General features: G+C 39.5%; 2 protein-coding genes across 2 annotated transcripts in view; one reads left to right on the forward strand and one right to left on the reverse strand.

The window, feature by feature from the left end:
* LOC138043237 (uncharacterized) overlaps positions 1-11,551 on the forward strand; it is a 50,180-nt gene extending 38,629 nt beyond the window's left edge. The window contains exons 19-24 of the mRNA XM_068889402.1: positions 5,356-5,439; positions 5,735-5,800; positions 6,435-6,515; positions 6,955-7,207; positions 9,267-9,473; positions 10,879-11,551. Coding sequence (XP_068745503.1) covers positions 5,356-5,439; positions 5,735-5,800; positions 6,435-6,515; positions 6,955-7,207; positions 9,267-9,473; positions 10,879-11,297 — 1,110 coding nt within the window. The 3' untranslated portion in view covers positions 11,298-11,551. The remainder of the gene's footprint in view (positions 1-5,355; positions 5,440-5,734; positions 5,801-6,434; positions 6,516-6,954; positions 7,208-9,266; positions 9,474-10,878) is intronic.
* Positions 11,552-12,999: 1,448 nt separating this feature from the next.
* LOC138043238 (PACRG-like protein) overlaps positions 13,000-14,685 on the reverse strand; it is a 26,105-nt gene continuing 24,419 nt past the window's right edge. Inside the window, exon 7 of the mRNA XM_068889403.1 lies at positions 13,000-13,411. Within this exon, the coding sequence (XP_068745504.1) occupies positions 13,355-13,411 (57 nt within the window). The 3' untranslated portion in view covers positions 13,000-13,354. The remainder of the gene's footprint in view (positions 13,412-14,685) is intronic.

A 14,685-nucleotide genomic window follows, 5' to 3' on the forward strand; every position in this document is an offset into this window, starting at 1 on the left:
ACTGCGCTCTTCATTGTCACATGTGACAAAAATATGGAGGAAAGCATTTGACTCCGGTAATGTTGTCGCAGTAGCTTCTGTGGACTTCAGAATAGCGTTTGACAGCGTATCACACGAAATCTAAGGGAAAAAGCTAAAATATAATTTTGGTATTACGGGTGTGTTGCTTGATTGGATTAGGGAACTTCTTGAGCGGTAGAATGCAGTTCACTGTGCTTAATGGAGTCAAATCTGACATGTTACCAGTTACAACTGGAATACCACAGGGATCTGTTTTAGACCCTATTTTGTTTGTTTGATAACCATGGGATCTCTGTTTATGTACGCGGACGATACGTCTGCATCGGAGACTCTGCAGACGCAGCGATTGCTTCTTTAAACAGAGAGCTACATGAGGTCTACAGGTGGCTAAGAGTGAATTTATGTTAATTAGTACACAAGCCATTATAAGACCACTACCTCCAGTAATTTTGGGTAAATCGGTATTGAGCTATGTCACGAAATCTCGTCTTTTTGGAATGATCGTGGACGTCATATGCTAGAACTAAAGAAAAACTTTGCAAACAAAAGAGACTTATTAAAGCGCTCAAGGTTTTTGCCCAAAAATGTCCTTTTAAAGTTCTATTTTAGTGTTATATTACCTTAAAGCAAAGAAAAGGAACTTTATTTAAGTGTCCAGTCGTTCTAGCGCAGGAGCGCTAACTGGGGACACTGTCAACTGAAATTAACAATTGACGCCAATCAAGTCAAATGTTTGTTTTTGAGGAGAGGGGAAGCCGGAGTACCCGCAGAAAACGTCTCGGTGCAGAGTAGAGAACCAACAACTCAACCCACGACGCCGAGTCCCGGAATCGAACCAGGGCCACATTGGTGGGAGGCGAGTGCTCTCACCACTGCGCCATCCCTGCACCCCAAACTTACAACTTATCAAGTATGGTATTATTTCATGGGGTTCGTGTACAAATTCAGATCTTCTGTACTCAATTGAGAAACTTCACTGTAGAGCAGCAAAAATTGTTTACAGCTTATCCAAAGATACGGCATCTAGTGAAGCTCTCAACATTGCAGGATGGGATAAGATCAGTTTAGATTACAAATTTCAAATATTTAAACTATTTTATAGAGCAAGTAAAGTCTCACTACCTGAGTGTCTAATTAATAGCTTATTCATAAGACGGGATTTTAGCTATTCACTAAGAGATCAAGAAGCAATCACGACACCTAGATTCAATGCTAGGTTGGTAAAAGACTCGCTTGTATATCGAGGTTCAGTGGTATGGAACTTTGTTAACCATCATGTCAAAAATGTAGGTATTATTGACCTCAAGAAACTTCGTAGACTACTCAGGAGAAATGACCACTTCATGAGCTTTACTTTCACTGGTTTATCGGGTTCAACGGTTAGAAACAGATTAACTGTTCTATTCTATCCTATGTTTCTGAGAAAGTTCGTTAGTTCCTTGTGGGGCGTTGGCATAGTTCCCCAGTTTCAAGTAAAGCAAGAAGTTCTTGGAGAGTAACAGCGGAGCTCCGCGCGCGCCGAGCACCATAGTTAAGAATATATCGTAACCCATCGATGCGAGAAAATTAAAGACCCACATTCGCCCAAAAGTCATTGCGCACCGTGACTGAATTTCGTGCAACACGAAATTACCTAAATAACTGACATGTTGTTACCCGCGTGATTCGCCTGAGTGCCTTTAGCCATTCACATCACGTATTTGGACAAGTCGTCATTTGAAAAACAAAAACAAACGACCGCAATGACTTTTGGGCGAAGGTGGGCCTTTAACAAATTGATGTCAGTTTTTCATGCGTCTGTCCTGTTATTGACAACGAATTTCGTTATAACATTGTCAAAGTAGTTTGCGGATCCGCAGTTCCTATTCTATTTAAATGGAGACCACTACGATTGAGATGATTATCAGCAACAATGTTGGAGTGGGTAATGATCTTCCATTGGTTTTGGCAGCAAAAATCCCTTAAGGTTGAATTAACGTCCTCCACTTGAATTGCAAACTACCCGTTATCAGATCGGGCTGTTAGACTCGACAGAACCACATCTGTGTCTGTTGCATCTCTCTTAATCGAACTCGCAAGGTTAATAATTTCGTCAGAACAGGCAGATGGACTCTCACTATCACGAAGGCTGTTTGTGCCAACATGAATAATGATAGGCTTGATGTCTCTATTGGTGCAGCCTGCAAAGGTAGCAACTTTAACTTTGTTGTTATCTTTGGACATCTTATGGGCATTTAGATGCTTGAGAATGGAATCACCAGCGATTACGGTGGTACGTGAGGGATTGTTTTCCTGTCTGTGTTCGGAGTTAATGCCATTCTGTTCTATATCCCACGGTGTTATGGCGAGGTATAGAGGCACTTCCCTTTGAATTTTTCTTTCCAGTTCGGTTAAATTTTGACTTTTTGTCTTGACGATTTACTTCAGTCGTTGAGTGACCACGATTTGTTGGATACGTTATTTCATTGCTGGCATCCTCATCATCGCTGATAGGCTCAAATCTGTTGCGAGTTACAAAGGTCTTAACGTTGAACATTTTTGGATCGTTGTGTGCATCTCTCCCCGCTTTCGTGTGTCGCGAATGATGTACTTGATGCCAGCAACCTTCTTGCTAATGAGAATCATCTCCACTTCTATCTTGAGCAACAAGCCTTAGCGCAAGTCTAAGTAAATCCTTTCCATGCTCCAAGGACCTACAGCGACTTTCAATCAATAAACATATCTCCTCTAGTTCTTCGATTTCACGATCCTTCTTTGTTATCAATTTATCACACCTCTCTCTGTACATGTGAAGCTCAGCGTTGGCAGTAAGATCATCTTGGCTTTGACGATTTAATCGCGAAAGTAAACCGGTGTTAATGTCTACCTTTCTCTGCAAAATAAGCAAATCAAGTTTTAAACCCTCTATATCCGCAATTGTTATGGGATCTAAACGCTCTTCACTGGAATTCACTAGTTCCTCTTCAGTACCCTTTGGGTGTTGATTTGCATAACTGCTTTCTGCTCAAATCAACGACGAATTTTCTTGCTCTGTCGTTGTAGAAAAAGGAAAGAGTTAAGATACTTCGCTGGATATTTGGCGTTTTTGGATCCTACGTAAGAGAGGATAAGAAGGGATAATATAAAAGTACTCCGGTCAATGAGGGGTTTGGTCGTCGACTACCATTAATTAACAGATCATCATTAATGTAGAAGTGAGATTCTTTCTCAATTTGACTGTAGCGCTGTACGACTGGCGAAAGTCACTTGCTGGCAAAGGCAGCAGGTAGGATGAGTGTTTTTCGGTAAGAGTCGCTATAGATGACAACACATGCTGCATCCTAGATTGAGATGAGAGGGCAAGTAAAATGTCACTAGAAACAAGGTTGCACACGTTTAGACCTCGGCTTCCTCATTGCCCCATGACCAGATAGTGTCCTTTGTGTAAGGGGACGTATGGGGTCAGTCATGGTGGCTGAGATAGGAACAAAACGACCCTCTGTGTTGTTCAGCCGCTTCTTTGTCAGTGCTAGGTGGTTTCATTTTCTGAATTCCTTGAACACAATCCTTGCCAGGGGTGACGCCAAAATTAGAGCATGAATCTGTGCTGTGAGTTGTGCTGGTTATCTGAGCTGTAGTTGGAAATCCTTCAGTCCTCTAATGTCGCTGCTAAGCACTGTGGGAACTTCTCGAAGAGGCGCTGGTGTTCTCCGCGTGGGTTTCCCACTGCGGTAGTGGCAGCAACATGCAAAATTCCAAGTCAAGTAGAGTTGACACGACTCAGCTGACAACAAGTCTTTTTTTCTCTCGTATCAGCAGCATATGGAGGGAAGTAGACGATCAGTGTGCAATTAACTTATCCTGGTTGGCGACGTCGAGTGAACATTTATCAAACTCACAGTTTTCGCCGAGGCGAAGTAGCTGTGTAATGATTTATTAGAAGCTTCGGCAAGCCTGGTTATACATATGCAGTTCTAACGGCAAATTATTTAGCGCGGAGAAGTATGAATCCCGGAGTTAGGACCGTTTGAATCAGTAGCGCGCATGTAGGGCACATTGATGTCAATTACCTAACAAGGTTTGACGCAGCAAGCATAGATGTTTAGAGTACTCTGCTTTCCTTCTACTTGGTTCTAATGCGAGACTACATTTACGCTTAAAGTTATGAATCGAAAGGGAGAAGTGATCCTTGCACTTATCAGGACAATTTACGCAATTGTCTCTTCTATACAACTCAGCAATTAGCCAATATCAACAATACCATAATACTCTTTTTGTCCCTCAAAAATTTTGCATAAGCATTGTTTCTCGTTTCTCTTGGGACCATTGTAAGTCCCAATATAAAATAAAAACAATGCTTATGCAAAATTTGGAGGGACAAACAAAGAGTATTATGGTATTTTTGATATTGGCTAATTCAGGTGGCTTCAACGGGATTTGAACTCTTAACTTCTGGGATATGGGTGCACTGCTGACTTCCCAACTGAGATATGAAGCCACTCAGTTGGGAGCAGGTCATTATATTCATTTATTTTATTTGAAGTTTGAATCCAAAGCAAGGAGTAGCTCGGGTCGGACAGTCTGATCAAATCAGACTTTGATTTGATTTGCGTTAATTTGTGGATTTCAGTGTACAGTTTTCCCAATTAGTGCTCCAGCGCTAGAAGACTGACACTTGAGTAAAGTTCCTTTCCTTTCACTTTTGTCCGAAATTTCAAGAATATTTAACAATTATTCTACGAGGGCGCGCTGGGTATAAAGTGATGGATCACCAACGAGGCGCGTACGTTAGTTATAATCGTTTTATATCCAGCAAGCCCGAGGAGAATAATTGTTTTGTTAAAAACTCCACGATCAACAACTCTTCCGTGTATTGTCGACTAAAGCATCGATTTCTGCCTCGGTCAATTCCGGTCCAAAACGGTTTTTGTCGGCCATTTTTTCTCAGAGCTGCAAGAATGTTTTCATCTCGCTTTATTGCTGACGCGTTCCTTGACCATATTAGTTACATAGGGTATATGAACTGATAGCCTGAGTCCGGCGAGCCAATGAAAATGATGGAAATATGATATCCGTAGTTCAGTTTAAACAATTTAATTTATTTTAGAGCGAAATAAGGGAAGATTCCTGATGAACCTTTTGATAGCACAAATACTTGGCATTTGCAGAAGCGATGATTAATGGAAAACATTTTGCTCATTGCTGGTATTTTTCCTTGCCCCTGCGGGGCTCGGATAAATACTACGCAACTCCCAAAATATCCGCGCCTATTATATGTTAAACCATCGAATAAGATGTATATACGTTGGGGAACATACTTTAAACATTTTACTAAAGTTTTCTCCGAATTTTTAGACGTTCAAGGAAGAGTGTAGCTGTTTGGTGAGAAAAGGGTCTTTGGCATCGGAGCATAGCAAAGTCCTCTTACAAGCTGTAGCGGTAACAAATCTTTTTAGCCATAAGTGATGAATTTTCGTATTTTAGCTCTCGGATTCCAGATCCCCCAGCCCCCGGATCCCGAGCCATGGATTCCGCATTCCAAAGCCTCACATTTGCTGGATTCCGGATTCCTTTACATCGGGGGACAAAGATTTTAGCTTTGGTTTAAATTATTATACGGTCGTCTTTTTGGGTTTAAAATGTATTAGTACTGAGTTAAAATTCACTTCGTTGACACGTTTTACTTTTGTAATTTATGTAGTAACCATTTATCATTTCATTTTACATTGCGTAGTATCTGATGGAGTTTTTTCACGCGGAAGGGATTGGCTTAGGATGTGATAAAATGGCTGCTGCCTTGGTAGGTTGCATTGGTATTAACTGGATGAGTTCTTTGAAAAAGAGCGACAGCGCCATAATGTAAAGGAGTTCGAAAATTTGGTTTTATCAAACGGGTTGAGAAAGGTCCTTATTCGTATTGTCATGGTTGCACTGAAATCGAGCATGAAGGAGAGGCTAAAGCGGGGAAATCTTTTCCAGATGCAAACTATTTCCCCCGGCGCATGCGACTTGATCGCTTGTTCGTTCCAGTCCAACCGTGAGAACACGAATAAGAAAGATTTGCGAGCTGACGTTGAGAGTGTCAGCCTTTCTTGACAGTGAATTCTGCTGGGTGTTGCCAGTGATCGCTTTTAAATCGTTCGGGTTGTGCTGGATGTTGATGTAAAATCATTTTGCTGCATAAGATTCCAATGCATGGATATAACTGTGGGAACCAAAATTAGTAAGGTTTCGAAAGGGCATTTTCTTTTTTCACTCTGATTATGAAACATGATATCGCATGGACTTCTGCTATACAGAGCATCAAAAGTCATTCAGATGTTTGTCATTGCAGCTACATGGCACAGATTAAGGGGAAACGCTACGAAAATTAAGGAGAAAATAGATGAGATAGATGAAAGAGGTACTCACAGGCTTTCATTTATACCTTTAAGGGATCCACAGTGAAGGATACACAACTATACACTAGTCCAACAAAAAACCTGATTACCATGTACAACTCCCTGAACAAACAGGTGAGAAAGTTTTCTCCAATAAAGAATTGCGGTGCAACTTCAGTCTTTTTGAAGCGTCGGAGATATTTTACGATGACGTAAGCAAGCCTGAATCTTAAAGAAGAAGGCGTCTCAAAGCATGAAATTTGTATTTTTATTTTCTCCCCTCTCAAAAACATGTTAAAAGTTCGTCTTTCAGAAAAAAGGGTCGTAGCCCAACCTAAATATTTGGATACAGGTTTCGTTTGATAAAGCTACAGGCCACGAATAGTTTCGGCTGCACTGTGAATCGTTTTGTAATGTAGAGATTGTAGGGAGCAGTTATTGTACGAAGATGTTTGTGTCTACGATTGTTGTTCGCAATTGTGGTGTCAAGCTTCGTTTACCGAATTTCACGGCTGGTGAAAAGCAATTTAATCCGTTTCAGTTTTAAATGTTAGCTTTTTGTTTTTAATTCCAGGTTTCTAAAATACAGTCACATAATCGAACAGATGAGCGTTCCTCGTCGATCAGCAGCAGTTCACATCATGCTAGTGCTAATGCTCCCGCAGACTTCATTTTCCAGGCTTTGCGCGAAGACTTGCACAGCATTCGCAAGTGTTTCACCGGAGCTCAGCTTGTCGAGTGGGTGGAAAATTATGTGCGTAAAAATGATCTGAAGGACTTTGGAGTATGTGTTGGGACTACAGATACTGAAACGGGGATTGAATTAGGTGAGCTGTCCTGTGGAGTCAGTCGCTGCTGACAGTCAACTGATTACCGCTTTCAGGAGGGCGTAACCAGTAGCGGCCATATCTGATTTAGCGAGTCAAAAACACATGAGTAGACAAAGTAATGTGTTAAGTTTTTTTTCTTTCCATGGCCTCCTGACGTCACAAAATATTGGGCTTATCGGGAAAATGCAATCTTGCTGTAGTTGTATTACTGTTTTGTTTTGTGGTAGTGCATTTACAGTGCACTACACACTATGTCACCGGGTTGTAGAGTGTAAGTCCGTGGTGACAATAGGCCCGCAGTGCGTGCATAACTCACGAACATAAACATGTCTCTTGGAAGCGTGCTTCAGTTTCAACAAAATGAGCCCCAAAATCGGCAAGAATTCGTGACGCTGATGAAAAACAAAGCAGCTGCTATTTCCAAAAACCATGGAATTACCTGATGATAAATAACCGCGTCTAGGAGAGTAAAGTTTGACTTTGCAGAAACAATGGTCAACCTCAAGAGTTGGGTGATTGTGATCTTTGTGTTGAATTCGCACATTTCTTGTCAATCTTTAAAACACTTGAAAGAAAAAAAAGCAAACTAACAAAAAAAAAACCCGGTGTCTTGGCATTATTTTGACACAGAAGTATCCTTTGTTTAGCGAGTAAACTTGCCAGGTAACTTGATCACGGCGCCCGCTGAATTCGATCTGATGCCGTCGATTTTGCGATTTACTTGTGCAGCCAAAACTACCATAGAAAAATTGAACGTAGCAAAAATCTCCCAAAATATTTTTCGCTGATGGTAACCTTTCATATTTCTCTGTTAAAAATTTAAGTTGTTTTCATATCGTAAATTTTGTTGCTGATGGCAAAATATTTTATTCTCGATCGATCCTTGAAAACGTCCCTCTGCTCTTCCCAAAATCAGTGTATCAATATTTATTTACTCTTGCATCAATATTTTTTTGCATGAAACAGGCTAACAAAATCTGTACTTTTCTTAGTTCGCATTTTTGAGCGTTAAAATAGAATTTTTGGTCCTATGTTTCTGACGAGTCGTATATTTTGAGGTCACCCATCCAAATACTAATCCCGCCCGACAGGGATAAACTTCAATGAACATTTGTATTAAAAAGCTGTCAGAAGCTCAGAGTGCACGGTTAACCTTGTGGTGAAAAGCAAGTTTTAAGGGAACTTGGAAATGATCAACATGTCAGCCTCGAAGCCAATGCTTCTCGACTTCCTTTTATTTTCTTCAATCTTTGTGGGTTTAGTATTTTACTACTAACCACATGTCTTGTCAGGGGGCTATTTACCTAACACATCTACCATGGAACTATAATGATATACGGCACAAAAACAATATCGTGAACTATTAGAGCTACATATTACGCAAAGACAAAACGCAGCTCAGTTATACAATAATACAGCGCTGTGTTACTGCACTACCACACGTACGCAATGCGTACCTATTTTTTTGCCAGTGCTCTCCAGAAAATCATCCAAAGCCATAGAGTCATTGATATCTTCCATCTGAGAGAAAACAGATAATTCGAAAAGTGATGAAATTGACTCTAGAAGAAATTTTTTGCCCACACTTCGGCGTGTTTATAAATTTTCTTCATTTCACGTACTCGAATAGCTTATACCCAGTTCATGGTGGTAAATAAGCATAGAATCAACCACTCACCTTGATTTCATCAAGACATTTTTCGTAAAAGTAAAACTTTGATCAGTGACTCTTACTCCGAAGTCTGTAAGTTCATCATGCACTTTATCCTGATCACCCAGCATGCAACGTTTTGCCGAAAAGGTCTATTGCAGATCGCCGTTGTAAATGTGGCGTCCCGTTCTGTAGTGTCTTTTACAAACCCAGAGTTGAAGATTGTGTAGTTTCTGTTGACGTCCTACTGTTCATTTACGGATTGTTTTTGCAATGTGGAAATTATTTCCCTAGAAAAGGCAAGTGTTTTATTGAATACCCTGAAGCCTACAGATTACCATGAAAGGAGGTTCAGTCAGAGACAAATGCAAGACAAAGTGTAATTTATTTTCTGTTGCGTTTAAGGTCAGTATATGTTAGACCATGGACTGATTATCTGCCTCGCGCCACCACCGCTCTTAAGGCAACAAGCACCAAAGGAGACAAGGAACCGAGATGAAACAGTTTTCATTGGCAACGCTAAAGGAGAGAAAGGGAAGGTGTACATCAATAGCATAACACCGCCAGACATTAGGATCGATGATATTTCAGTTATGACCCATGGCAGTCAAAGTATGTATTTGGTTATGTCTTCTCTCTTGCAAGGTTTTTATATTTTCTTATTCGAAGGAGTGAGAGAGAATTTTTCAGATTCGTAAATTCCAGGAAAAAGTATCTATTGGTTCACTAAAGAAAAATTATCAAGCAACGATTTTCAGCTACTGCACGGCCTACAACGACAATCATATTCAGTGCTATAAAAACTCCGAAACGAACCGTTGAACTTCAACGGTCCATGCAAAGAACCTTTAACTTTTTCGGTTGATTTAAAGCGCCGACTTTCACATCAATTTTTCATTGGAAAACATTTCCTTGGATGATTTTTTTTTGTTTCCTGTGTGTATGGGAGGGTGGGGTGGGTGGACATTGTGTAATATTAGTGCAAAACACCCATAATATCGGTAGGTGTGGAAGAGTGATAGAGTGTAATTCCTTGGTGACAATAGGCCCGTACTGCATATTTCCTGTCAAAATGTAGACTCACTGTACAAAGCAAAATCTTACCCAAGATTTTGTTGCTTAGGGAAAGTGTTTTTGAAGCGCTGAAAAAAATCCCTCTATGTCTAGAGGAAATGGTGCATTGGTCTTGCAAATTGAATGTTTCACATGTTTTGTGAGAAAATAATTGCATCAAGATTTATTTGAGTCTAGTAACTCGTTAATATGAGAATTTCCATAAAATGCTGATGTTTGGAAGAAAACATACATGGGTAACCAACAGTTTAGACATGGCCTGGATAGACTTACTTGCTGTGGCTTTATTAAACGCACAATCATAGTGCCGTGTGTACTAATCGATAACTAGTTTAAGTGTTGTTACTAAGGCAATGAGGATATATGTTTTGTTTAACCCATTGACTCCCAGGGGTTCCCCATTGACGAGTAAAATCGTCTGGCGTTAGACAGTAAAATACTAAGTCTGACCGGTTTCGGCCGGTTTCGGCCGGTTTGGATGTCGATGGGTTATAAAAAAGAACTTTTAATGATTCAATCATCAACTGAAACTTGTTTGACATCTTTCCAACTGCTGCGCCGCGACCAACTCTTTCGGTTGTCTCGTGTTCTTAAAACTTCTCGCGTGCATCTGTAACCTGGTATTTATAGAGGAGTAGCTGTGACTTGACGTCTGCGCTTCTTTTAACTCAATTTTCTTGCGTCTGGGGTTAAAAGTGAATAGAAACCTGTTGTCACCATCTACCTAAACAATCCCACTGAGCCACACTTGTTGTAACATGCTATAATTTTTCGAGTGGGGAATTTTGTCGATCACACTTGTAGCGAAATGGTCAGGTTACCTTATCAGATATTTAGGAGAGTGCACTTTAATATGCAAGCAATATCATATGATTCATTTATTTTTCCTCCCATTTTTCCATTTTAGCAAACTTACATATCAATATTTTCATTACATTTTTAGGTTCGTCCTCACGTTCAACTTCTCGTTGTTCAACCGAAGGTGACTTAGATAGCCAACACGACGCTGACGATGAATATGAAGATGACGATGACTTCTTGGGCAGCCGTAGTGATATGTGGGCTCGCTCAAACAGTGTCCTTGCTGTGCGCAACGCAACGTTTTTCAATGACCAGAACGCCTTTTACAAGTTTATTGGCGAGGAAGACAGCTCGAGAACTGAGATTAAGATCCGTCTGGGGATCAGGGATTTGCTTGGTGAATTAAATAAGATTCTGTGTGTCTTGTACACAAGAAAGGGTTCGGATCGAAGTGCTCGTATCTTTGTGGAGAGGGTGCCAAGGGAACAATTAAATGAGGCTATTGACGGAGCAGGGGAGGCCATGTGTTATGGTGTGTTCAGGATCTGTGAAACATCGTAAAAAGTCAAAGAATCGCATGCAATGTGCCGGGTCTGCAAGTGCCCAAAAAGCACGTCATTTATTTCGTAATCTTGAAATGTATTGTATATTTTCCCTCTGGAAAATCATTTTTTGAATTTTCCTTAGTTCAGTACTAGGGCGTGATATTTGATAGCAAAACCTCTTTAACCTTGGTATCTTTCAACCATGAATTTTACAATCAATCGTAGATTTAATATATACCATCAGCACATAAAAGTTAAGTATTTTACTTAGGAAAGTTTTTGTTTTTTCTTAAACCAGAACGCTAGCCATAGACGTTCATTACATGTCGTAAATGTGTTTTGAACTCGGTGTGCCACTGTTGCATCTCCCAACCCCTCCCCTCTTGGGTGGGAGATAAATTGAAAGTGCCTGGAAACGAGGATGGCAAACGGGTTGCATCGTCAAGGTTTAAAGTGGTACAGTACTATGACCAAAAAAATCAATTCTTCTTTTTCTTTGGATTTTAAAGACACCTGTTTATACACCTTTTTCCAAGATGGCCGCCATTCAAATAAGATTGTTGTTATTCAAATTAGCCCTTGATGCCTCGTTGTTAAGCTTAAAATTCAAAAGAATATTTTGCCTTGAACGAGGCTTCAAGGTTTAATTTGAATAAAAACAAAAGAAAATCTAAATGGCTGCCATTCATTTTGGAAAAAGGTGTACTTGGAATTCTCATAATAAATGGTCCGCCATTACTAGCTTTAAAATGTTGAGAGAGGTAGATCGAGGTGAAAATGACGTCAAATACTCAGTAGTATAAGAATGCAATGCAGCACGGGAGTTTTGGACTTTTAAGACTTAAAACTTGCGTTTTGCGTATGTAATATGGTGCGTTTACATGCTGAAAGTTTAAACGTGAGTAATGGCGGACCGCGAATTCCAAAACTCAAAGTAAACAGCCTTGGAGTAAACATCAAAGCTCAAAATTTTGCCAGTCAGGTGTTAAGCAAACACACTTTCAAAATCTGAGGAAGAAAATAAAGGAAGCGGTTTTTTTTTCATCATAGTACCACTTTAATAATCCGCACAGTTTTGTGTCAGAGTTAAAGGCCCGCCTTCAACTGAGATTCATCCATAACAAAAATAAACGGTCGAAAAGCCTTTTAAGGTAGGCTTTTAACATTTCTAAACGTGTTTCTGAAATACCTGTAATTTACCTCCATTGCGACAGGTCCGAGACACAGGAATCACGGAGACAGGAAACCGGAGGGCTATTTTAATTTAACAATTCTTGTTATAAGCACGCGTTGGATGTGACATGGTAAATTACGAACGAGTTGCGCAGTGCGGTGTTGGCTGTAAACAGCCTCATACCAAGAAATCGCGTATGGAATAACTGTTTTATTAAATTCTAATAAATTCGAAACGTTTGGATACTTGAAATTTTCGCTATCAGTCACACAATTTTGAACTCGACATTACTTGATCGCTAAACACAGTTTCATTTCAAAAGCTGAAACCCTCTCGAGTACTCCTGATAAGCACTTTGTGACGCTACAATCCACTCATTTCGAAAAGTTGGTCTTTTAGCATGTTTTCAAGACAAGAAAAAGCAAGATAATTATTTTTTGCTTTGAAAACGTTTTTGACGATAAGGAAGGATTTATCGCAACCAAAATTAACCCGAAAACTTAGCAGTAAAAAGTCAATAACACGATCCTTTCTACAACCAATCTTACATTTCCTTTACTTTTTATTACTTTGATACATATCCAGGGGGACGTAAACAGTGATGAATAATTCTGTAAACTAATAGCACGGCAGGTTATTTCATACAAAAACAATACAAACAAGTTACAATGAATTTGAAAGATATTAGCATATCATCCACTTTCCTTTGTCTTTGTCCTCTAAACATCTCGATCAAGCTGAATTTCAATATTTCAAAAGTGGCCTATTGAAAAAGCGAAATTATATACAAGTACAACTACGTTGTGAAAAAAGTCTACCCATGATAATAGAGCAGCACAGTGTAGGTTTCAGGTGATAGATTATAACTGTAATTCAATACTAAGACGAGCGTACATATGCTATAAACGCACTGATTGATAAGTTGGTATCTTTGATTTAATGATAGGCACACTTTCCTGCAAAACAGATAAAAAAAAAATTTTGTAAGTTACAAAATACTGTTCAACAGCATCCCCACTGCACAAATGAAAAAATATTTATTTGCTAATTGGACTCTTGACGAAGGTACTAGTATTTCAATTTGTGACCAGAAAAAGGCACATCAGTAGCAGATTGATACCCTCTGCACCTCTTCCATGTTTTCCGGTAGATTCAGCATCCAGTTTATTCACATACGGGGCAAAATTACTGAATGCTGATGGGCTGAGACAGAGGTATTTAAGAGGGCATGATTACTTATCCTGATGGGTTATCAATTGAATCTTCTTCCAGATTCACTTGTGTCCAGAAATGCATGCAGCTCCAAAAAGTACAAATTTCACCAAAAAATCCTTCCTTGAACCATTTTAACAAAAACAACGAAAATTGTGAAAAGTAGATGCCCATGGCAAAGATTGCAGGAAATTTTGTAAAAATTACAAATATTGCAAGAAATTGTGACATATCCCCTAACTGGGGAAAAACAAGTTAAATAAAAACTGCAATTTTTACAAAAATTGCAAAAAAACTCCAAAAAGTACAAATTTCACAAAACATTGCACACCCAGAACAATCTTAACAAAAACTCCAAAAATTGCAAAAAATTTGCACGCCCAGAAAAAAAGTCCAAAAATTGCACATTTCACAAAAATTCCAACAAACTGCAATCCATACACTGTGGGAACTGTTACTTCCAGTTCCTAAATGATCTAGATCTCCACAGTAAAAAAAACCAACAGAATAATTTTTGTTGAATTTGCAGGTTTTGTGAAATTTGTTGTTTTTGTTGTTCTTGCATTGATCTCCTTGTGCCTTGCTGTGTCTCGAAAATTGCAAATTTTTGTGACTTTTGTTGGATTTGCAGTTTTGGTGAAATTAACTTAAACGCTATTTCTGTTGGCAGCATCGATTTATTAAATTGAACTTTAATCGAATGAAAGCATGTTAAGCTGATTGTCATTTATCGCGGCATTAATTTTGCCGCTTTTTTGTGATAAACATGTTATCGCGATGTGCCTTCGTGCAATTAAGGATTAATTTCACTTGTATTTTCCGGTGACCCGAAAACACTGACCCCCGGTCCATGGACCCCTCTACGGACTGGGTCCACGGGCTACCCTTACGCACCCCCCTAAAACAACATAGAAATGAAAATAAATAAAAACTGAAGATTTGACTTACCAGTTGTCTGGATAGACCACTCGTGTCACTCGTGTCCGCGAAATCTCAACCGTAACGCTTCGCAAATTCA

The sequence above is a fragment of the Montipora capricornis genome, chromosome 3 (genome assembly GCF_036669925.1).
Source record: "Montipora capricornis isolate CH-2021 chromosome 3, ASM3666992v2, whole genome shotgun sequence".
Lineage (NCBI taxonomy): Eukaryota > Metazoa > Cnidaria > Anthozoa > Scleractinia > Acroporidae > Montipora > Montipora capricornis.